General features: G+C 40.1%; 1 protein-coding gene across 5 annotated transcripts in view; it reads right to left on the reverse strand.

Moving 5' to 3' along the window:
- Positions 1–25,954, reverse strand: part of dgki (diacylglycerol kinase, iota) — a 53,480-nt gene that overhangs the window by 14,349 nt on the left and 13,177 nt on the right. For 2 of the 5 annotated variants that reach the window (XM_079582918.1, XM_079582919.1), the window contains exons 2-13: positions 8,788–8,896; positions 6,891–6,986; positions 5,586–5,660; positions 3,677–3,733; positions 3,499–3,564; positions 3,354–3,422; positions 3,149–3,265; positions 2,110–2,184; positions 1,826–1,921; positions 1,674–1,756; positions 471–531; positions 287–400 (exon numbers count right to left, since the gene is read on the reverse strand). In XM_079582918.1, the coding sequence (XP_079439044.1) occupies positions 287–400; positions 471–531; positions 1,674–1,756; positions 1,826–1,921; positions 2,110–2,184; positions 3,149–3,265; positions 3,354–3,422; positions 3,499–3,564; positions 3,677–3,733; positions 5,586–5,660; positions 6,891–6,986; positions 8,788–8,896 (1,018 nt within the window). Of the gene's footprint in view, positions 1–286; positions 401–470; positions 532–1,673; positions 1,757–1,825; positions 1,922–2,109; positions 2,185–3,148; positions 3,266–3,353; positions 3,423–3,498; positions 3,568–3,661; positions 3,734–5,585; positions 5,661–6,890; positions 6,987–8,787; positions 8,897–25,954 lie in introns of all 5 variants that reach the window. The other 3 variants (XM_079582917.1, XM_079582916.1, XM_079582915.1) reach the window with 3 other exon arrangements.

Below are 25,954 nucleotides of genomic sequence, written 5' to 3' on the forward strand. Positions count from 1 at the left end.
TCAAATTATGAAGTACGAGATACACAGGAAGAAAGTCACTGCAGACTTCCTGGAATGTGGACATGGAGTTTTTCGTTGACATCCCCAAGACCCTGTAACATACTATTTCAGTAACACCATCAATCTTAGACGGTAGATGTATGTTTGTTTATAGAAATATGTTTTATGGTGAGCTGCTTGGACAGAGAAATGTATTCAAATGTGTGTATTTGTCATTTGGCTTTCCTTTGTACATATTGCTTCTTTATGTGAATTGTGCACAAAAAGTGAAACCTAAAAAACTTACTCCACCCCAGTTGAGTGTCCTGGCAAGGTCATTTCCTGTTCCCAGAGGAAGCACTGCGACAGGAGGTTGTGGGTTCATCTGTAGCTCATCGAGAGCAGACAGGATCCACCCCACCTTTGGATATTTTTACATTCCAGTGTCAATGATGTCAACAACGACATTCACAAACTGTTTGTACTCTCACCGTTCCGTCACCTCCACAGGCAAGGATCCTAAGATTTGGCACTTTTCTGTACAACTCCAACCTGGAAATCAAATGTGGTGAAACTCAGAAAACTAGAATATCAGTAAGTGCATTCATGTTATTCAATTTAAACTGTGCAACTAACATAAATCATTACATGCAAAGTGAGATATGTATAGCCTTTATTTGTTATCATTTGGATTATTATGGCTCAGCTTGTAAAAACGACAAATAGACCCTTTAACTGCTGACATCATCAGTGACATCATCTGGAGGCAGGAAGTGATTAAGAGAAATAAGATTAAACTAAAACTAGCGATTTTTAGTGTAAAATTACAACTAAATAATGTGGTCTTGTTGTGGCTTAAGGTGCAAGACCAAGAGGAATGACATTTGAGATGATAAAATAAGGTTTATTTGATATTTCCAAAAACAGTTCAACATCTGTTTATCGCTACCATGTCAACAGCTCTAATGGAAAGGGTCAATAGATACAGATGGCATCTCTAGAATCGACCATATATGGTCATGTTTGAAAACAGTTAAGGGGGAAAACAATTTGGAAAAAAAATCTAACACTCTAAATTCAAAATCAAAATTCAAAATTCAAAAATGACTTTAACAAATGCTGAATTATGAATATAGTTTTCTACTAAATAAAGATACAAAGACATGGAAAGGAGCAAAATGGTTCAACAGCCCATAAACACATAAAAAAAATAATGGAGAATGCTAACATGATGCTACATGTTAGCAACGTGCTAATGCTAATGCTAGCTAGTGCTTGCTACAACTGCCGTTTTTTTGCTTCTACAGAACAATCTGTTGTGAGAAAATTTCCATATGGGCCCGATTTACACTTGACTTTATTTGTATGTGATAAATAAGTTCATATTCCAGCAGAAAATGGCTAAAAGGAGTGGAAAATTGTGTTTCCCAAAAGATTATATTTTCCCTCTCGGCAAGGCCACGCCCTCTTCTATGACGAGATGCCGTCTGTATAAATTAAAAATCTCAGAAAATTAGAATATATTGAAAATTGACTGCATCATCAAAATTATGACAAACATATGTCACTTTGCATGTAATGAGTCTATATCATATATATGTTTCACATATTAATTACTATACTAGTTTTCCGAGTTTCACCTGTATGTAGAATTTAATCTATAGTCTACAACAAGGACGATCAAATTGACTTACGCCTCTCGTAGCCCTCCCTGTGACAGGTCAAAAACCTGTCGTGGATTTAAGATCCACATAAACATCTGCAAAACCTTGGCACCCTACAAAAGAAAAAGATAATTAGTACTGTGAATACAACAACTTTTGACTCTTTGAAAAAAGGCACTGACCTGATTTCCACCACTCTTGGGATTGACAAAAACTAAAATGGGTTTCATGAGAGGAGAAGGCAGCGGCTTCAGTATAAACGGCCGCCATTTGGAGTCCTAATACAGAAAACATTGTAATTATGTTATATAGTCACGCAATAGTAGACAATATGCTTAGATTGGTGTTACTGTAATAGTTTTTCATGAATCATGCCCAGAGCACAGACAAAGTAACATTATTTTGATTGTGTGCAGTGACTAATTACTTGACATTAAATAAATGCATTTGCAACAGTGGTACTTACATCCAGCCCCTTCTTGCTCGTCCTTCTTTTGAAAGATGTGCGTTTTTTCCTTCTGGCGGAGTTCTTCAGTGAGCTCTAGGAACAAGTTTTTGAATTGAGTGTCTGTACCTTGTGACACCAATTAAAAATGCAATGAAGCATGTGATGCGACACAGGCAACTGTGTGTGAGTTCATTTTCTATAACAGTCTCTTTTACAGTATGGACATGATACATAAACATGAGTACACATTTAGAATACTCTTCTTGTAATTCCACAGTACAAAAAGTATTCAAGCATTGGCTTAAATGACTTGAACTGAGGAAATGTATCTTGTTTTGCGGATATTTCTCACTGGTACAGATAGGGATGCACTGATACTACTTTTTGTAAAACCGATACGAGTACGAGTACTTTGAGATAGGTACTTGCCAAGACCGAATACCGATACGAGTACAAGGTATTTTCTTTCACATACTTTTTGAAGGGAATAGACGGTTTATAGACTGACTTTTTCACAGCAGATTGGTTAGTAATTAGTTAATTTACTCATTTAAAGTAGGCAACACTTTTAAGAGAAGTTGTATCGGAATTGTACAGATGCCTTTTTTTTTTTTCGTTCAATATTATTTAAAATTTTTATTGCACTGTCCATCACACCCCATCGCGATAGTTACTTATTACTGCAGCTAAATGGTGTTTTTAGCAACTTATCCAGAAGCCTACAGCATTTTGACTGTTTTGCTGCAGCTCATTTTCGCTTATTATGGACATGCTGTATCTCTTTAATTTGGATTTTCTGAAGACTTTTTAATGGGTTAGTTTTTCAGATAAATAAGCCCCTGGGCATAAAATGGCGTAAGAATCGCCAGAACTGTTAGCCGCGAGTTAGCGGCTAGTTTAGCAACATTAGCCTGTATCTTGTAAACACTGCAGACTCCACGCTGCAGCACTAACAACATTTAGCTCTGGTTAAATCCAGCACAGACTCTGATTTTAGATGTTACTAAGACATTTCTGCCTCTCCACATCAGCTTCTTCAACTGACAGGCTGCTCTACCTGAGGTTTTCTGACTTTGATAATCCATGACGGTGGGACTATGACTCCAGCGTGGGCCCCCAGGGAACATGGCTCCTCTATCTGGTGCAGCATGAAACATGTTACCTTGTTGTGAAACTGCAAAAAAAAAAAACACACATTGTTATTAGAAACGCAAAATTGAAATGGAAAATTCTGAATACCGTATCAGAAACAAAGGACTTACAGCTTGTTTACACCAAGAACAGCTGATGGCGATAATTTCTTTGCTATGAAAGAACTTTTGTTGGAAACTCTATTAAACAAAACAAGAAGGTGGTATCAGTGCATTGTGAGGTTAAGTGATTCTGAGCATGTGCGCCGTTGGTTACCTTTCCACACTGTTTACACTTGCCGTCTTGTCTCCGTCTGTGAACCCAGTGATGTCTGAGGATGTTCTGCTGTCGGGGAGAATGTACAGATGCACTCACATTTTCCACAGAGCACCAAATATACGACTGTGTATATGTTACCCTCTTAAATACATTCACGCACATGCAGAAAGCTTACATCTCTGAGGCACCGGGAGCTTCCCTCTTTGAATGTTGGCTTGCACCGAAAGTTAATCTGAGAAATAAAAGCAAGAAAGACGTGGCTGGCTTGGCTGGGGTGAGGACATTTCACTTAGGCCTGTGACGATAACACATTTGAAGTTCGATATATAGAGTTCGGGAATGTGATGTCATAGCGCTAAGCATTATGGGATAAGCATTAAAACACTTGGACACCACAGTGAGTTAGATGTATTTACCAGCAGTAACTCAGCAGCTAATGGAGTTGTTCCACGGCTTTTTTCTCCACTTTTTACACTGTTTTTAGCTAACTCTATTGAGGCAGGAAAGTATCGCGATGAACGATATTATTGACTCCAACGATACTGGATACTGTCAACGCTCAGGCATAAAAGAAAAACTTTGTTCTAAAAATGCATCATCATATCTTAAAATACCCAACAAGCTGCAATAAACTGATAATGGACACCTCGGAGTGCATTATCCCACTTATATCATGGTCCCGCAAACTGAAACTTTTTTAAGTCATGGGCAGGAGTTATGTCTTTAATCAGTTTTACCTGAAGCAAGTTCCTGCTCATTTGTTTATCGTTACTATGACAACAGCTACAATGGAAATAGATACAGACGGCATCTCGTCATAGAAGGGGGCGTGGCCTCGCCGAGTTGGAAAACAATCTTTTGGGAAACACAGTTTTTCACTCTTTTTAGCCATTTTCTGGTGGAATATAAACTTATTTATCACATACAAAGAAGTGAAGTAAAAAAACGGCAGTCATAGCAAGCGCTAGCTAACCGTTAGCATTAGCACGATGATAGGAATCTAGCTCCCCGCCTCCAGCTAAACCCAGAATGTTTACAAACAATTAAAGAGTCTTTAGAACGTGATTTAAAGGGGGGGTATTATGCAAAATCGACTTTTTCAAGCTTTACATCATGTTATTATGTCATTCCCTCATTAAAAACATGCCTGAAGTGTTGCCCTGGCACATTCACGTATTTTTGAGTAATCTGTAAAAACTCTGATGGCAGCCATTTTAGGGATAGGTTTGCCTGAGTCCTCCTAGGAACGCCCCCACCTCCCGGAGACGCCTCCGACCTTTCGTCACCAGCCGAGTAACCAACCACTGCTCCTCAGCAGAACCCCCTCCCCACTGATGCCACAGACAGCGTGTGGAGGGGGCGTGTCGGAAAGGGTCAGAGGTTCTTAAAGAGACAGAGGCCTATTTCAAGACATTCGCTACAGCCATTTTGAGAGAGCAATTTTATACAAGGCAGTTATTCTGATTTACTGCATTTACAGACCAACAGAAGGTTTTGTCATCATTGTAGTGTGCTATAGACTGGTGCCATGTGATTGAAAAAAGCATAATACCCCCTCTTTAACTGTTATGTAACTGTTGCCGGACCATGGTATAATGAACGATAAGTTGATATAGTAATTATCGTGACTTGCCTAATTTCAATTCTATCTTTCGAAGCATCTTCTCACTCTTTTCTACTCAGAATGTAAGTCTTTAAAACAAATCAGAAATCTAATCGCAATCGCAACACTTATTTGCAAGCCCTATTTGCAACTAATGCATTCATTGTACAAATCTTGTGAAACTGCACGTCACCAGACACTGCCATGTCCCATAGTTCAGGCAAACAATTATCAAGAAAACATTTCAATGTGGAACATTTAGTGGAGCATTTATCTCAAATGAACAGTCTTTGTACTTGTGGCCCAAATTTGTCACAGTAGAAAAGGATCCAATCGTGACCACAGACAGGAAGTGTAACTATGCGCAAATAACCCACTCCATACAAAACTGCCCGCGCAGAAATTAAACTCCCTGAAGAACAACAATGTGGCAGTTTCACAATGGGAGGAATTAGGGATTAACTATGTGCGTGTTTCATACCTTTTCGAGCTGCTCTATACAGCCGGTGTGAACAACAATCTTACAGGCGGCACATTTCCTTCTGGGGGCCGACTTCTTAAAGGAAAAACAGACAAGCAGCACAGAGGGAGGTGAGCTACAGTCACACAATAAACAAGTGCACAAATACAGGGCCCAGCTCATTCTTCCTGCAGACAAATCAGCCTTTACAGACACACCGTGACATTTATGTTTTTTCTCTTTGGTTATGACTCATGATGATTATGAAATAAATGGTATCTGTCCTCAGCAAAATGCAACATCAGAGTCACTTCTGTCCAGATCAACTGAACTGTGACCACTATAAATGGCAATATGACAAATCACTGATATGCATCTAAATGCCACCTCCACCTGTGTTTTAAGGGTTGTTACGTCTCAATAATAGCAGACAGAATGAAACACACAGAATGAAATGTAAGGTCTTGTTTATAGTCACCTGCCCAGGGAAAACAGACATGTGTTATACATTTTAATATGATCAAGTGATGCACCTGAAGCTCTGTGATTCTGTCTCAGCAGAATGTAACAGAAGTACATTGGCAATGTGGAAATAGAGGAAATCAAAATTAATTGACAACAGCAGCTATGTCAAATTATGGCCTTGGCTGAGCTAAAGACAGTTAGCCTTCATCAGCCTTCATCTTACACAACCAAAGTGTATTTGACATGACTGTTAGATTAGAAGTGGCACTGGTGTCAGGATCCAAGTATGATGTAAGTACAATGAAAAGCTTTGGCTGTTTCCTCAAAGCCACAACTCTCTGTGTGATTTACATATAGCATATGGAATAAGTACAATCTTTCACTTTGAGTTCTCTGACAATATAATTCTAATCACAGAAGGAAAGAATAAAGGGAACAAAGAACTTAATGTTCAGTTGGTTCAATTTTAGTTAAAAAAGAGAAGTATTGCAAAACTAAAGTCTGTCAAAATACTTTAACAGTTACACAGCAGTTCCCTTCTCGTGACATCAATCAGCAATTATAGTGCCAACCTTTTAACATTAAGTGAATACTAATGCTAACTGAGTGTATAATAACCAAGAATATGTTTTTATACATTTTAGGTCAGCTGATCAATAGATTCTTTCACCCTTTACTTGATGATTTTGTGGCACATGGGAAACAACATCCGCCCGTAAAAAAAAGGTTTGTTCACTTCTCTCTTCTAGTTTTTATTTTTCCTAATGATAGTTTTTGTTTATAATAAGCCTTTACTCAGTCCTATACACAATGTACGAACAATAATAAAAAAAATACAAAGAGCCTGTGAGCAATACTCACTGCCGCCTTGAGTAGACAAGTGTCCTCTCCAAGATAACACAGCTCTCCAGAACAACTGGTCTCCATCCACAGGTGATCCCCATTGACCGCGTTCTCCTGCGCACAGACACAAAGACAATACTCCTGCATCATGTGATTTTAAAGCACATTGTACAACTAAACAAAAGGCGCATGAACATTCACAATATCAGAGGTCGAAACGCAGTCAAGCAGCAATTGCCAATGTTGTGCAGGTGGCAATTTCACAGTATATGTTAATCTAAACACACCACAGGACACATCTCTCGAAGCACAAATACTCACACGCACAAACCTCCCTACCCGTATTCATCAGTTTGTGTATGCATTTATGGATCACACTTTAGATCGTCATAAAAAACGGCCCTGCAGCTTCTGGCAATTTTCTCTTCAAATGGACATTAAAATGGAAACATTCTGGCAGGCTGTTGCAACCATGCGGTGTCTTTTTCCTTTCCAGACATTTTGTACAAACCAGGCATTTAAGTCACTCAAAACAGTACGCTTAATTAACGTGTAAATCCGTGCATTCTGTGAGGCAGGGGATTTGTATTTCATAAACATATTGTAGTGGTTTCAGAAAGGTATCCTGGTACCCTGATAAAAATCAACAACTACCATGATGTGCATTACACTGATTATGACAATTAAGCCATTACACATCTTTGGGACTGTGAACTGTAAATTTTATCGAATCAGGACACTATGAATACCAGGCCTTCTTTAAACCCTTAAATCTTGAGGAAATTAAAATCATATCTATAATGCATATTCGTTAGGGATTAGGTGGGCAGATAATATGAGTGTATTAGTGCACCGTACTGAGAGACAAAGGTCAGCTATGACGTGATGGAAGTGCCCCTGCAGGCAGATCTACAGAGGTTCCAGATGGGCACTTGAGTTTTCTTACAACTGTAATTATCATCATATTTTCTATCAATTATTTATGCAATCCTGGGTTCATAGCAGCTTTTGCCAATTAATTACATACTATATAAACTACTATTATATAAACTCCCACAATGTAAAACCAATGAGTATATTACTTAATGTCCCACAATCTATTAGAAGACACACTCTAGTTTTACCAAGCGAGTTTTAAATCTTAAATCCCACACTTTTCTTTTTTTCTTAATTTGTGCACAAATCATATTTCACAACTTGCAACACTTAAAGGGATATTTCAGGATTTTTGACATAGGGCCTCATTTCCTAGTTATCCGGAGTGTTGCTGGTACCTGGAGATATTTTTTTGTAATTTATGCAGTTCTTATGTTTGAAGAGTTTCATGGCGCTAGGCTAATGCAAGGCTAGTGCATTTCTACGATATCAGCGAGCCTGCATTAAAAACAGTCTAACGCACTCCACAGAGCACCTGAGGCAAATCATTTATAACGCCAGACTAACCATATACAAATCTGTGTCGACAGAATAATTTTTGTAATAAAACTGAGCTTGCATCACATGAATGATCGCATTTTGAGGGACTATTTTCTAGCAGATCAGTCCCCCGCTGCGTAGCTTATACAACCACGAAGCTGATGCTGCTCAAATATAAGGTATTTTAAATGCAAAATGGTTAAAATTATTCTATCAACACAGACATTTATATCGTTAGTCTGGTGTTATAAGTGATTTGCCTCAGGTGCTCTGTGTAGTGCATAAGACTGTTTTTAATGCAGGCAAGCTGACATCGTAGAAATGCAGTAGCCTTGCATTAGCCTAGCGCTATGAAACTGTTCAAACATAAGAACTGCATGAATTACAAAAAAATATCCAGGTACCAGCAACACTCTGGATAACTAGGAAATGAGGCCCTATGAGGCCCAATCCTGAAATATCCCTTTAACATGACATTTAATGTTTAATGCTAACAAACCGTCCAGTCCACGCTGGTGCGGAGCTCCTTGCTGGGGCCATTGGAGGCCGGGGGCAGTGAGGGGTGGGGTGGTCCCAGGTGCTGGAGTCCTGAACGTGAGATGGCCTTCCTAAAAAGCACAATAAAAGACCAATTATTACCCCTCACATGGGCGTAGGTCTGCGTGGGGACCATTGGGACATGTCCCCACCAATATTTCAGGATGGCCATGTTGTCCCCACCAACTTCAAGAGGAGATCTTCACATCATCATCACTCAGACGTGGGTATATTAGGCTGGGGAACGATCGGCACGCAACACTTTTTATCTCTGTCGGATTTTCTGTCTGTTTATGGAGTTTATTTAGGTTGGATGTTTCACCCAACAACAATCAGAAAATATAGTGTGCTCTTGTTTTATTAAAAGGTTACTGTAAGTAGGAGAGGAGAGGAGAGCGCCGCACTTCCAGCACGGGGAGCTCAGAAGAGACTGATTTTCAGTTACATAAAAAACAAAGAGTCACAATCGTATAGTTAATTGAAGATGTTTGAAAAGTCTGGTGGAATTAGTTGTTACTTAAAAATATTGTGTTCTTTTTTTATTTTTTTTGAGGGGGTGGGGGGTAACACCAAACCTACGCCCTTGGTCCCTCAATGACCCCTTTGAAAATGTTGTGGGTCTTTAGAAAGCTATAACTCAATGAAGAATTGAAACAGAGCAAGACAGAATTATAGATTTAAAGTCCCTAAAATATTTGTGTGTCTTAATATTGTTTACAATGAAATAAAATGACAATAACATTACAAATAACAAATGATTTGACCAAAAAATACACCCGCTTTCAATTTGAAGGAAAAACGTTACACAAAAAATAAAAAGCAAAAAGCACGAAAATGTGCTTGAATGTGATACAAGGTTACTTCCTAATGAATTTGTCTCTTTCATCTGTAACTGTTTACAACATTTTATGCAAAGTAGAGAAAACACATGTGAAATTGGGCGCTGGCTCCAAAATGGAGAAGTTCAGACCAAGTGTCCTTTTGACAGAAATGTGTTCAAAAGACGTCTCACATTTATGAACGGTAAGCATCCAAAATATTAGTAAGGAAATGTCAATATAATTTCACAAATGATTTTAGTATTCTTAATTGGAGCACCCTGTAGTGGCTCTAGATACTGGTGAAAAGAAGAAGCAGTTTGGAGAAGCTGGTGCCAGTAGCACTTTGGGACCATCAGTGACTGAGTGTTCACGCAGTGAGTCAGCGCTGGACTCTCTCACTGGGCCTCAACGTCTCTCGCTTTCCCATTTCCCTCAGATGCACTTATGATACTTACTGTATCACCGAACATTTGCTTTCAATACTGCATATTAAACAATGTTCACCAATCAAGTTGGCGATACCAGCTATAGCCAGTGTCTTTGTGCAGTCTTAAAAAGGGTGCAGATTAACCCATGGCTACAATCTGGCGTGACATGTTTGTGTGTGTCGATCCAGCTTTTTTGCTTCTGATGCCGATATTGGGGGTTTGAGTATCTGCCGATATCCGCTATTAACCGATACCAAAACACTTCCTTAAAAGTGGCTTTCTCTGAATGAAAAAGAGAATGGTCCTCTTAATTTTAAGATCAATAAAATCTTATTTTTTCTTGTCATGATGTTGCAGATCAATTGTCAGTTATATATATTAATATACTAATGGAAAAAAAAACATCAGGATCACTGGACGTTTTGGCTACATGACTATTAGGTAACATTAATATTAACAGCTCTCATAAAGGGATCTAATCATTACAACAAAAATGTGTTATAACAATTATTCTTTAACAGCATTTCATACACTAAAATACAAACACTTGGCTCTAGCAGTGACTATATGATTTTATTAGGCTGCCTTAGGTATTTCCATCTAAATTTCTGACCCAGCCTTGATGAGTTCTCATTAGCATTAGCATGCTTTCGCTAGCTTTAGTATGCTATTGCTAGCTGCAGCATTTTGTGTGCGATCAAAGAGAATCTCCAGATTCTGCTCTTCAAAATGACATACAGCATGTCCATATTCACAAATTTAGTTGGTGAAAGTTGTGTTTTCATATCGGTGAGAGCTAAAACTGGTATCGGTTGAGTATCGGATATTGGTAGCCGATAACCAATATTGAATTTTTTCAGTTCTTCAGTCTCATTGATTCTGAGGTTCCTGCTCTGGATGACACTCCCCAAACAGAAATACATTAATAATGGAAATAAATATTTGTAGGTGGAAAAGGTCTCCCGAGCACCTGAACCCAGGCTGTTGAAAGTTTCAGTGGCCGTGTGTCTAAAATGATCAGTGAGGAGGACAAAGAGGAGTCCACTTACACACAGTAATCTGATGACACGCGCAGTTACATGCATGCGCGCACATTCACGACCCATGGGATATAAATAGCTATGTGTGGTTGACAACGGCACAAATGCAAGGACGTATGGTGACTAGACATATCAACCAGACAGGGTCGAGGGCCCACACACAAACTCAGCAGATAATCAATCTGCATCCATTCGTTTTAGCCATAAAAGTCTGAGAGAATTTCCACTCAGTGACATTTGAGGACACGGTGGCGCTGCGAGTCCATTAGTGCAAGTAGAAAGAACAGTTCAGTTAAATGAGGCTGGAAGTTTAAAAGGAACCACTTCAAAGAGTCACTAAATGCAAACGTCAGGATTCCCAGGTATGACAAAAAGATGTGATAATGCAAACGCCTACAATGCAAATCCAATGACATTTAAAAAATATGTTGAAATGCTCTTTTGTCATTCATCCACTTCTCAAAACAAAAACTAAACCAAGCAGTATTTGGAGAAATCCTACACACAATTTCACCCACAGTACAAAGTCCAAAGTCCACAGACGCGGCTTCTGTGTGCGGCGCATAAGCTGCGGCTGCATTTATCACGAAATCAAGAACTCTAAAGACAGAAACCAAACCATAAATGTTGTCTTCTCAAGCTTTTAGCGACTTCTTTATCCGACGACGATCAGTCTCATATTTGTGTTTTTTAAGAACTGAAATTAAGCCGGAGCCGATACAGGCAGCAGAGGGACTGGGGCCCCACAACAGGGCGGCAAACGGGGAAAACACTGGGAAACTCTAAAGCAAGATTTTGACTGTATATACATAAAGAAATAGAATTCATAATAAAAGTAATAGCTGCTACAAAGTGAGTGTTGCTAAAATAATCAATTAATAAAAGATTTCCCAGACCTACCTTGTCGTACTTAAAGGTCATTACAAACAATGAAAGAGGAAGCTACTAAATTAAATAGAAAACCTCACAACATATTTGTAGCATTGCAATTCTTCACAGGGACAAGTTTATAGTCACAAAACAAATTCCTTTCCACAACCAGGTATAGTGCCTTTAACCTCCTATGGAATATCTCAAACAAGAGTACGCTGAGAAAATAATAAAAATGATGTAAAATGCTTTAAAACCCATTTTGGAATGAAAAGCAATACAAAACACCTTTGGCTACGTAGGCAAATAATAATAAATCTATCTCCTGTGTATAGTACTTATAGGCTATCGTAAATCAAACTTAAATTGTGTACCGAGCCTTCTGTAGAGTCCCACATGCTCCCGAGCCCAGTTTAACCCATTGATAAGGCATGGGCCTCTGTCCAACCCATAGACTGTAAAACTTCCCCCATAGCGTTCAGCACAGGCTAGCTGAAGCTCGTTCAGGCCAGCAATTTGGCTGGGTTTTTGGAGCCATAAAAATAAATAAAATAAAAATAGTAAAAGTATAATTTAGTTCGATGTTGCGCATGTTATGACAAACACGCGGAGGTAAGAGTGACAAGCCTGTGTTCAATACTGGCTTACAAAATGGACTGGCAGAGGGGCAAGAACGTTTCAATGGAAAGTCAAAGGTGTCAAGAACCTCCATTTCAGCCGCCATTTCTTTATGGTTATAGGAAGAAAAAAGGCCACAATAAGTCCATTATTAAGTTTATTAAGTTTATAGTCTATGGTCCAACCATAGCAGCTACACCATTTATCAGGTCCCAAAATAGCATATCTGTTTCAGGGAAAAGTGCAACACTGGCCTAGCAGCACCCCCGGAAAGAGATCAGCAGATGCCAGAGCAGACAGTCAGGGGTCACGAAGCATCATTACATCTGAGTGAGTCCTAATCTACTAAAAGCACACAGGATCACAGGCTTTAATGCTCACTCCTAAAATTTGGCCTAAACAAAAATGTGCACACACTCTGAAAGCATGATAATACTGTCACTCACTCCACTGCTTAAAAAATACAGGCTTTGCATCAGTGAAAACCATTGTACAGAAATGTATGTAAATTATTTAAGTTATGTTATCTATTTAAAGCAGTACTAAGTAACTCATGCCCCTAGAGGCCATAAGCAACACTGCAGGTCATTGCATGTTGTGTTTTTTTACTCGTTAATTGTCCATGAGAGTAAATCTAAATCTAAAATCTAAATCTGATACTGTATTAATCTCTGTAGAGAAATCTCTGTAGATGGGGCGACCTGTAGGAGCAGTGAGCTGCCAGCAGTGGCCGGCGCTCGGGGACCCATCTCCATGATGTGGAGCCAGGCTGGATTTAACCTATTGCACATGTTTTTTATAACCTACCACTAACCTACGCAGACACGGGGAGAACATGCAAACTCCACACAGAAAGGCCCCGTCCAGGTGGGAATCGAACCCGGGACCTTCGAGCTGTGAGGCACGAGCACTAACCGCTGCGCCACCGTGTCTTCTATACTACACCGACAAAAAAGAAAAAGGGAGAGAGGGATATTGTACATCCAATTACACAATGGAGATACTTTTATTCACTCAAACTTGGATATAAATACTGTTTAAGTGGCGCTAGCCTGCAGTTAGCTTTGCCCGTTAGCCTGTTAGCTTCTTCTTCGTGATTCCATTAGTGTGTATTGCGCCTCCGACCCGGTGCAGGAAAAGCTGTAAGTGTGGTTTTCTGGCCAGAGACACCAGGGGGAGATGAAAGATCCCCAATCATCTCATTAACACTTGTATTACCCCCAGAGGAACTACGGAAAAGATTTATTAAGGTAAACAAGTAACTAAGTACTGCTTTAAGTAGTTCTGGCACTCTGGCAGAGAAGAGAGCATCAAAAAGGTAAGTTAAAGTAGAAGGTCGTGTGTGTTTTATTATTCAATTCATGAGCTAGTAGGGTAAGCTTACTTTGGAAACTATCAAACTGAATCTAATACAAGAAAGCAGAGCATTATACACATATACTGTGGTCAGCCACTGCTCCTTACGGGTGGATCAGCGGCATCGAAGGATCAAATGCTGAGGACACATTTCCCTACAATAATGTACACCTCAATCTTAACCTCATATTGAAAAATGTATACTTAAAAAATGGGCTCGACTGAAAAATTACACAGAGCTTACACGTTTACAAAAGAATCAGGGAGAGGGTAGTGGCACAAGCTGAAATTACAACAAAAAAAACAGATCAGTGCCTATTTCAATGTACCCAATATTCATCATCACTTGTGTCTGTGCAATCAACTGAAAAATAAAATCTGACATTATCCATATTTGCTGGTGGAGTGTGTTTATATCAAGTTTCTTGCTGTTTGAATAGACAAGATTAAAAGAGAAGTATTTTTGCACTCTCTGGGTTATTGCCATGCTGAAAGAGTAGTTCTGTGGAGGCGCTGCAACTTGGTGCAGTGGCTGAGATAAGCCCTATTCCTGAATCGTGGATTTGAGCAAAGCTGCTGGTGTGTTTTCCATGTTTTAAAGCCACCTACTGCTGTACCCTGCTCTGCTGCCTCTCCTTGTTATAAACGGACCCTTTAGTTTCTGCCTGTTGTTCTTCCTCAGCCACTCTCCTCTCCCTCTCATGCATTTGGCATAACCAGACCGTAACTCCCACTCGTGTCTGTGTTCTGTCACTCTATCCCCTCCTGCCCTCTCGGAGCCTCCCAGCAGCACCTCCTCTGCTCTCTTCTCTCTCTCTCTCCATCCTCTGCCTCCTCTCCCTCACGCTCACGGCTTTTCCCAGCGGAGGTGGCTACCAGTGTTGCCATGACGATGCACAGCAGGAGTTCATCCAGTAATTATATTGGAAGACAATGTATAGCCTACTAAGTTAAACGGTTAATGCAGCAATTCAATTTGGGTGAATCTGTAAATACTGTGTGATACAGTTTCACGTAATATGAAAAGACGCTATTACGACATGGCTATATTGAGTTTGTTTCAGGGGGATACAAGCCAGAATACCTTCACAATGAATCATTAATACAATTGACATTTGGCCAATTTTCAAAAATGACTTAACATCCACTGAGAAATCTCCCATCATCGCGCTTCCCTCTACCACACACCACAGCAACGATTTAATAGCCAGGAAAAAAAAACAAGGCAGCTGCAAGTGGGAGGCACTGTGTTTGACATCCTCCGATCGCCCGGCCTCGCTGTTAGTTTATTTTATTTTATCTTTTTACAAATTGTCATGACGCCCAACCAACTCACATTTGCGATTTCAACTCCTCCCACGTGCAGGACAGAATTAGAAGATTGTGGACTTTAATATCTTTTGACATTGTCGTGTGTGTGCACCAGGTGTGTCATTTTATCACCTTTGCAAAAGCTTAGGGGTTTTCTGTCTGTTTTGGGGCATAACATTTATTTGGTCTCACCTTTAATCACTAAAAGAGTAAAAAAAAAAGAGTTTTAGTTTTTGAGTTTATGGCTGACTGGTTTTAGCCACAGGATCTTCTGATTAAAACATCTTCTGATCGGACAGAAATAGCGGGTGGTCTTAAAGGTGCATTATAGAACTTTTTATGCAGAATAATGTTATATAGACACATAGATATGGCCTGTACAACACTCCTTTTTTTCCTGCCTTGCGCTGCCACTGTTTGAGTGATAGACATGTTCTCCAATCGGAATGATCGAGCTTCGCTGCCTTTGGCTGTTGGCCAATCAAGAGTGACTGCAGGGGAATCGTGTTTGTCTGCGCTGCAGTCGCTGTACACAAACTCCATGTGTCTCAGGCTGAGCAAACTATTCTCACTGCTAATAACAACAAGTGTCTCCGACCTGCAAGCCGGACTGGGTCACGGAAAAATCATTTCCTCCCGGAGTGGGTCAAAAACAGCCAATTAGGGTTTTTTTGTCAATTGTGAAGCCCTAAAAACTACTGCAGGGTTTCTGGATGGAATGTATGTGTAATCATGGAGAGGCTTCATCAGCAATGAAAATCTACCAGAAACTCTTAATTAATCATCTTAGAGGCCTCTGTAATGGAAAGCCACTAAAAGGTCAAATACAAAACAAAACAAAAGTTTTTTGGGGGGTTTTTTTCGCATTAAAAAAATAATGCATCTTTAAAAACTATACTGAGTTTAAAAATGTTAAAACGTATTTTCATCCCCCTACATGTTCCAGCCATGTCCTAATATGTCTCTCAGAAAGGTGTTAATTCGGGTCTGAGGTGCCGTCATGCACGAGCTGCACGTATGACCTGAGGTGGTATTAAATGGCTAACTTGCATACTTGCATCTAGCCCCTTTAAGCACCAAAACAAAATGTGCAAATAAACGTTTTGAAGTAATTTGATCATTTAAACCAACATTACAATTGTGAAATCTGTAAATTACAATACAATTCAGTAAAATCAAAACTTTTCTTATAAATTATTTACTTTGTATGGAGACACAAAAAGAAGAAATTAAAACCAATCCCTGAATACCCTCACATTTTAAACCCACACTTATTTTAAATTCATCTTTAATTAATCTACAAAACATTATTTAAAAATTGTGAAATATTGAATATATTGAATACATTCTGATGCCAAAACTATTGTTTAATACGCTCAGAAAATAGGTTTTCTGAGCTTTTAAAAAACATTTCCCCCCAATTTCAGATTCACAAACTACAACAATCAGCCTTACCTAAGTCATGAATATGCAATGTAACGTTTGACCAGTCACAAAATCGACGGCCGCTCTCACCTGAATCCCAGAAGCCGTCGCAACCAGTGCACTTTCCTCCCCCTGCCTCTCCTGTCACTGTGACCACCCACAACCAAATCATTGGTCATTTTGATTAGTGTTGAAAAGATGGCTTTAATCCGGGCTGAGCCGGCTGAATCACGCAGAAGGCAGTCACTGAACTTCCCTGCAGCACGCTCACCCCGGCACAGCTCTGGTAATTATGCCAATCACCAAGACAGGCAGCGGAGACCTGACACCGACACATGAGCTCCAAGACACACAGACGCATCACAGATACACATACGCAAAAGGCCTGCGTTTCAGCTTTGCGCAGGTGTGAATATAAGCAATAAATAAAACAGTTTACAGGGCTGCACAAGTTATCGCAATCAAATGAATTTTATTATGGTTGCAAATAAGCACATAAAATAAAAAAAAATCCATTGAAAACAACCAAAAGGCCATCATGCTTCATCACGTATAAAACCTGATAACTTTGTAGTGTTTCCCAACCGGAGTATGGAGACCCCTGGGAATACAGCATTTAGGGGTTATTGAAATTTAGGATTAAGAAAGGTGAATTTTCAACAAAATAGCCGTTTACATTATATTTAGCATTGTGATGGTATTTTATTTTGAATATGGGACATTGTCTTTTTAGTTGATCACTTTCTATATAATCGGCAGCACCCTTGAGGTACAGGGTTCATGGAGACTGAGTGAAAGAGTCAAGGGGAGACAAAGCAGTAGGCCTACACACATTCATAAATGCATTTGATTCTTGCATTGCTTTGGTAGTTCATATGACAGTAGTTTGACAATACTGCCAACATCTCTTGTTGAGACAACACGAGAAACAAGTGTGCACATTTTATTAATCGTCTAAGAAACAGTTTGGCTGAATAGATTTGTATAGATTTTTTTAAAAGGACGTAGTCACTGCACAGTCATCTGGACTAGATCTACGACCATTTCCATTTTGAAATGTATATTATTCAATAGTCCAACCTACACTAGGTATATGACGTCAACTAAAGGCAAATCCACCTTGGTTGCTCTTTGGATTTTTCCACACTAAATTCACCTCCTAAACTCTGTCTTTCTCCCCTCTCACTCCACATGCCAGTCACAACACTGTGTGATTCTGCTGTTGATAAGATGAGATAGGACCTCATTGATCTAAAAATGGACAAATTCACTTTTTACATCAGCTCTCAATAGGGGGAGCAAATAGTCAGAAAATGTGCAATGAAAGAAAAGGATGTGCAAACAAGTAATGGAGGTATATACAATATCAAGATGTCAACAAAGTTTACAGTCATGGTGATTGAAAGTGACACTGATACAGAGGTTATTGCACGTGGTTTCGCATAGAAGTTATTGCACACGAGTTTCTTTAGAGTATAGTGTTGTACAGTCTGACAGCAGTGGTGATGAAGGACCTGCGGCGTCTCCGTCTTGCACTGAGAGTTCCTCATTCTGCCACTGAAGGACGTCTACACGCATGTGTGCAGTTTGTCAGCATTAAAGGCAGGCAAGTCTATTTGCTTAGGGAAGCAGTGTAACTAATGACAAGATTTTAATGGTCATAATATCCCATATGTTTCCTTTTGTTCAAAACTAAAAACAATAAATAAAGTAACAAAAAAAAACTAATTAGAAGAGTAGCTTCATGGGGAAATTCAGCCTTAGCCATTCATTGGAACAGTCTTTTGCTGTATAAGTTCTGGGGATTTCTCAAACATGCTGTTCCTGCGGCAGCTGAGGAAACCAAGATGCTCGTGCAGTTCTACACGGCGATCATCGAGTCCATCCTCACCTCCTCCATCACCGTGCGGCGCTACAGCAGTATCGACTGCAACGCATTGTGCGTGCTGCTGAGAAGGTGATGGGCTGTAGCCTCCCACTCTTGAGGACCTGTACATCTCCAGGACCCGGAGGCGTGTAGGTCGGATCACAGCTGACCCTTCTGGACACGGAAATGGTAACCGTATATAAATAGGGGAAACGTGGAAGAGCTTGGTCGCTTCTAACTTCACCCCTGTTTGGACCCATAGAGGAAAGGAGGCTAAATACTAACAACATCTTTGGTCTTTTTGCGTGATTGAGCACACACGTAAAGACCAGACAGGTACGCATCAGCTCGTCTAACCTCAGGCAAGAACATATCTCAGTATGGAAAAACTGTGGCCTTTTCCTTTAACAATGCACAATTGTAACCAGGAAGTACAGGACGATGAGCTGACACCGTAGAAGAAGAAACAGCCAATTTGAACAACTTTACCCAGGGATAACTCAAAACTGTGTGAATGTTGTAAAAAACTACTCCAGGTATGACTTTGACGAGGACAAAGGTACAACAATTGAACATCCTTTAAAGTGAAATGACCCGTGTCAATAGCTGTTCTGCTAGTATGCTACAAGTTATCGCCGCACTGCACTTTAATAAGTATCATTTATCAAATTACCGTCTATTTTGTCTTCTCTGTGCCACTGACAGGGAGTGGGTGTCTGGGAGCAGCTGCAGCAGGAACCACAATCTGCTCTGTCACATTGAGTCTTCTTCACAAATGCAAGTTATAGACATGAAACTATTTGAAGTTTAAAATTAATTATTCACAGAAAAGTTATGCCATCTATGTACATTATTGTACCAGTGTTTGGTTTCGCATTTTTCATTAATACAACACAATATATACATTGCATGGGCATAATAGGCATGTAAACATTCTGTTTTACACCATAAAGCTGTCAGATTGTTCTTGCAAAATTTGTGCACTTTTGCAACTGGAATGGCGACAATAACGTTACAGAGTATCAGGAAGAAAGCGCCCACACACACACTGGCAACGCGGAAAGGGAAACAAGGTCTTAACAAGCCTCTTGCATAATGTACAAGCAACAGTTTGACTCAAGAGCAGTCCATCAAATACAGCACCAGGGGAGTTGATGCGGGTCCTGCCCACTGTAAAAGACAAGCAATCTCACTGTACTCAAAGTATGTAATTATATATTTTTCAGTTTGCTTGTAGATGTAGAGATACAAAACATCACTTTGAAGATGATATTTTTTTGGACACTGTCAACAAAATTACAACAGTAAGAAAATGCATTTGTGCAAAATTTACTTTTCAGAATTACCTCCTTAAAGTGACATAAATTACAACAACTACTACAACTTCAAAATACCTCACTCTTCAGCGACACGCACCATCAAGTTGGCTTTACCTCATTACATGACGAATGTTGTTCCAACACCGATGCTGGTCCTGGTATCGGTGGGTAAACCCAAATCCATCCGATTGTGTTTATTGGGCGTATGTAGACAATAAAACCCCTGATAATCACATTTGTGTTGTTGTTTTTTGCCTTTGTAGAATCAAGCAGCATAAGTCACAGTACACAGACTTAGTTTAATGTGCATAATGAGCCATGTGCTATAGGTTTTGGCTTTATAGTTTTTATTCACTTGTTACTGGACTGGTATCGGTATCGACGACTACTCAAGTATCGGATCGGATGGAAAAACAGCTTTTTATTCATGACTTGAGTGTAAAAAAAGGGCCCTAGACTGATTTAATAGAAGTGCACATGTGTGTTGTCCATTGTGCTGGACAAAGGAAGTCTGATTCTTCCCCTCTGACCTTCCTGCCTCTAATAATAACCCCTGTTTCACTTATTACTATATGTTTCACTCACCTGATGGGGCAGCATGAACAATAAATTCACAAAGTAATGCTTATGCTACTGCTATACATTTAGCTCTGAGGGCAGTCATACTCTGCATACAGAGAGCGTCCTCTGATCGGTGAAGGTCTGCACGTGTTAGACTGCGCCCTCACACTGGCCCACATTTCTCCATTGGGGGTGGATGAGGATGAACAGAAAGGACAAGCGTGGAGGACTGAGAGTCTGGAGGCGTCTTGGCTTTGCCCAAAGCCATTGGCTTCGCTCCTGCTCATCACAATCATCTAGTTTTGCTTATATAACATACAATCTTAACAACATACTATACAAAGAGCAATATTGATAAATGGTATTTTACGGACTGTACTTCTTTGGTGGGAGTTACATTTTAGAGAAAGAAAAGGCTTTTCTGTCCTTTGTTTAGCAGAGTCAGCATTGCCTCTTCTCCAAAACCTCCCACACAGAAATCCCACTTTGTTTCTATTAGTAGAGAAGGCAGACCGAAAGTGAGTTCTGCTTGATGGCTTCTCTTCACACTGGCACTTGTCATTATCACTCTGATGAAGAGTGGTTTGTCCTGATGCATTGCAAAGACGGATGACAGAGAATGAAAGAAACAAAAAATGTCATTTTTACTATAAAACCTGTTTGATTCAAGTATGTTCTGCATTTATACACTACAGATATTACTTGTTGCCCCAAATAAACAAATCTGCTTTATGATTTAAGTAAAAGCTGTTTTAGGGAAAGGAATAAATGTAGTTTTAACTGTGAAGGCATTTGCCAAGTTATCATGGAATCTGTAACTGTCAGACAGAGAAAATTAGAAATGTCCCCCCTTACAATCATTTAAAAGGCAGGCAGCTGCGCAGATATTGGATGCTTTTGGTGGGCCAGTACACACACACAAATCCATGAATAGGGAAATGATTAAGGATGAGCACTGAGCTGTAATTTGATTTAGGAAATATATTTTGCAGCTGCAATTCGCTGACAGATCAGAAAAACATTATTTTCTTTGTTGTCTAAAGCCGCACACTGTACGATTTTGGCCGTCTGCGACAAACGCTCACTCGTCGTGGGGAAACATCTAAGGCCGTGGCTCAAAATCACAGGTCGTAAGTCGTACAGTAGGACAAAGTTTTAAAATAGAATCGTCATACGGCCAAAGACGAGCTACGACCAACATCAGGCAGTGTTTGGATCTCTGTCAGTGTCTCCTCAACACCGAACGAGTCACAGGCAACAGAGGCCAGGCATGAGCGGGTCCGACTCCGCATTTTACAGGACTTTCCCTGCACTTTTCCACAAGAACAAACCCCGCTAGCATGCAGCACCTGCCTCAGCTAAACACACGCCATCTGAAGCAATAAAACTTTGGTTGTAGCTACGATTGGCACTTTGAACCGTGGACAGTGTAGTGCAGCTCATGATTTTACTATGCCCACGTCGTGCAATGTGACATCTAAGAATCTTAGAAAAAGACAAAAGAAAACGTACAGTGCACACCAGCCATAATGCACTAAACAGTAGATTTTGTAACATAAGGTATTAGAAAGAACATTTCCCTGTCGTCACTGACCCAAGGCACCCACCAAATGTCCAAACAAGACCAAACAGAGACTGGAAAAGTCGAGCTGTCTCCATAATTACCCCTTCCAGTTACTATATTGTACGCTACAATCACTTAATCCTGGTCATTAACTGTGGGCAGCATGCAGGAGTGATAAGGGTCTCCTCTTCGCCCTTCCTCGCCCCTCTGACACCAACATAATTGCACACTGTCAGTGGCGTGCGCTCGCTGGTATCTGTGCTTCTGTTTGTGGGGGAGGAATCAGAAGAATCACACAGAGCATCTGTAACTGACCTTTGCAGCTTTAGAATAGACACGAGCTGTAAGAAATGGAAAGATATGAAGACGCAACGAGGCAGGGGAGGCGCAGAAAGGTGTTGGAAACTGTAAAATCTTAACTAATACATGTTTAAATGTTTGAAATGCACATTTTCTAATATCTTACTCTCACCGGGTAAAGTAATGACATGATTTACACAAAATGCATAGAGCCACAGTTGGAAGATAAAGAGATAAAAGATGCTGTCTCACTAATTATAGCATGTCTTTGCAGCTGAGGCCTGTGAGGTTGTGTGGGCGTTTGTGTGTGTGAAACTCGGAACGAGCAACACACAATCTATATCTCTGCAAACATTAATGTGCCATAAACCTATGCGATTCACCCCAAAGAATAGGAGAAACTTACTTAATGTGTATATGACAGGTAAGGATTTGACTACCATACTTTAGTACTCGCATAAGGATTTTGAAAAAAATGTTTGTTTAAATGTTTTTGTGATTGTTTCTTGTTTCCTTTTGGAAATGGGTACAGGATGTGACATAAGAAGCCGGAAGCATTCATTGACACAGTGGATCATGAAATGTGTCTTACACTGAGAACTCGGGTGGGGAATATGCTCTGAAGTGGTTCCGACATCCAATCCTACTCAGCAGACAGGTCTGTTTGTGTCAAAGTTCGGAATTTTGTTTAGCCTGTAGACTAAACAAATTCCTACAGACACCCTTTCATGTGGTGTACCATAAGGGTCCATTGTTGTGCTACTGATCTTTTTTTTTTTATTATTGTATCTGCTTCTCTTGGGGGCTAGTATCCTCCATACAGTATTTCTTTACCTCCCTCCACTGATGAGGCCAAAATAATGTAACCCTTAAGTGTGAGAATACTATGGACGTCCGTTTCGACCATGTTAAAACATAAAAGCCCAACAGGAAGTCAAAATAATTAATTCTGTGTTTAAAACATAAAATTTAGATCTCGAAATTACGACTTTTAAACTCCTACTACGAGTTTAAATCTCAAAATTATGACTTTTAAACTCTTACTATGAGTTTTAAGATACATGATCATAGAAATCAGCCCTATTTTACTTTGAAAATCCGGATGTTGTTGCCGTTCTCTTTCCTGTCTGATGTGGTCTGAACTGTGGAGGTTGATCTGGCCAGCGCTGACGGAAGTGAAAATAAAGCGTTGCCGTATCTTGGAATCGTATCATGCCTGAAAAACTCAAACTCGTCCCTCTTTGCCACTGCCATGTCCTATGGACACCCCCCCATGGTCTCCCCAGCATTTAAGCCAGCCCACACGCTTGATAAAAGGGCGTTGCGAGTGGACAATTGCTAGTGTAGGTTAGCCCGGTTAGCATGTGCAATCGGCCTCATTGCTGATAAAAAAGTCTGCAATAAACCACAAATGCGTCAACCCCGACTTAGTGTGTGATAATCTTCAAGGCTGCTGTATGTAGTTACCGGCGGTGTTGTTCTCTCCACCGCGCACTCAGCAGATGAGGCTGTGCTTGTGGTTCTTCAGTCTCAAAAAAGATTTTGTGTCACTAAACTGTTCTCGGGGACTGTCCCTGAAACTCTATTTCAAAATGGCAAAATGGTCCGCACCAACCCCATGAGGAGATATTCACATTGTGTAATCTTTCACAAAGCTTTTGTACAGATGTGGGTACTTCGGCCTCTCAAAGAACATCTATCTACTGTCTGGAACTGTTGTCCATTTTTGAAAACTTCACTTGCCATTCATCCCCAAAAGGTCATCGAATTTAGATCAAGGGAACATGCAGGATGGTCCAAAAGAGTGATGTTTTTCTCCTGGAAGAAGTCCTTTGTTCTGCGGGCATCATGAACTGTAGTGTTGTCCTGTTGAAAAAAACGTAGTTATAGTAGTTCCACTGAAGGAAAAAGCAGCCCGGATCATTATGGTACTCCCTCTCTGTGATGCCAGTAATGTTTGAAACCAGGAGGAACATCAAGATCCACCTTTCAATGTCCGATGTTTGGTGCTCTCTTACAAAGTCCAAATGGGCAGTTCTGTGGCGTTGAATGAGACGAGGCTTTATAAGACATTTTTTATTTCTTCACTCACAGATGCCTCTGATGGTTATTGGGCTGCAGTCGGCTCCAGTAACGGCCTTCATATGGGCCGATGATCGGCCAGTGTCTGGAAGGACAGCCAATCGGATCTTCCGGCTCATTGCTGGGAACAGTTTTTTTGGGCCTCCACTTGACTATTTTGTTCCATAACCCTTGGGATCTTTTAAGACATTCAAAATGTCTGTCTTACTGCGTCCCACCTCAGCAGCGATGGCGTGCTACAAGAGGCCCTGCTTATGCAGCTCAACCTGACCACGTTCAAAACTAGTGTTGGTTGTTTTTTTTGCCTTTGCCATCAGGACATCATGACAGCGTGAAAACCTGATAGAAAGTGAATCCACATTTTCAATTTTTGCAAAGAAACAAAAAAAAACACACATTTCAGACAGTTTGATTGTTGTTTTCACTAAAAGGTTTGCTTAATTTTTTTCATCACACTCCCATTTCTTCTTGCTGCATATTGAAGTTCTACTAGGAACCTTGATATGATCCGACCATGCAAAATGTGAATGTATGCCATCTTTCAACTGGTCTTGCACCGATCAGGCTGTTGTTTGCTTCCAATTCCGATACTGGGGTTTGCGTATCTGCCCATATCCAATATTAACCGACACCAAGAGTAAAGTGGGTTTCTCTGAGTGAAAAAATGTATTTATTTTTATTTTTATTTATTTATTTATTTGATAGGGACAATGCATATTAATGAACAGTTGCACATGGCCACTGTAAATATGCCAGATTATAGCAGAGATGCTAGTTTCCATCTGTAGTCCCTAGGCAGGCAGCACATATGAATGAATGGTCCTCTTATTTTCATTGTGAGATCAATAAAGTATTTTCTTGTCATGATGCTACAGATTAATTATTACTAAACTAATTTAAAAACATTGAACAAGGATCACTGGATTGCTGACACTATCCTTGGGACAGGCTATTTTACATTAACAGCTCACATGAAATCATTTGATCATTACAACTTGTGCATTGCAAGTATGTTAAATCACTTATTCTTAAACAGCATTTCATAAACTAAAAATACAAACACTTGGCCGCTCCAGCAGTGGCCGAGTTTATTATAGGAGGCCACTTTAGATATTTCTATCGTTTCGGACCCAGCCTTGATTAGCTGCCGTTAGCATTAGCATGCTGTTGCTATCAATAATAAGTTTGCCTGCAACCTATTGGTTTGACCGCAACGCAGGGCCACATGACACGTGACACATCCAGATTGATAAATGCCGAAACAGGCAGGGATTTGCCCGTACACCAGGCATGCGCTCTGATTTTACTGAATGCAAGTTTGATAAATGAGGGCCATTGTCACCGCAACTCCACAGGTTCATTATTACCTCAGATAAGAGAGATGATTGAATGACTGGGCAGCACAACAAGACACACATAGACACAAATGATAACACACACTGAAGACACTTTTACCACTTTTCGGTACTTCATATTAATACAGCCCAAAAGGAAGCTGTCAGACTGGATCAAAAGTTAGATCTCACGTACAGCAGGGGTAGGCAACGTCAGGCCATCAGGCTCCTAC

The sequence above is a fragment of the Gobius niger genome (genome assembly GCF_951799975.1).
Source record: "Gobius niger genome assembly, chromosome: 2".
Taxonomy (NCBI): domain Eukaryota; kingdom Metazoa; phylum Chordata; class Actinopteri; order Gobiiformes; family Gobiidae; genus Gobius; species Gobius niger.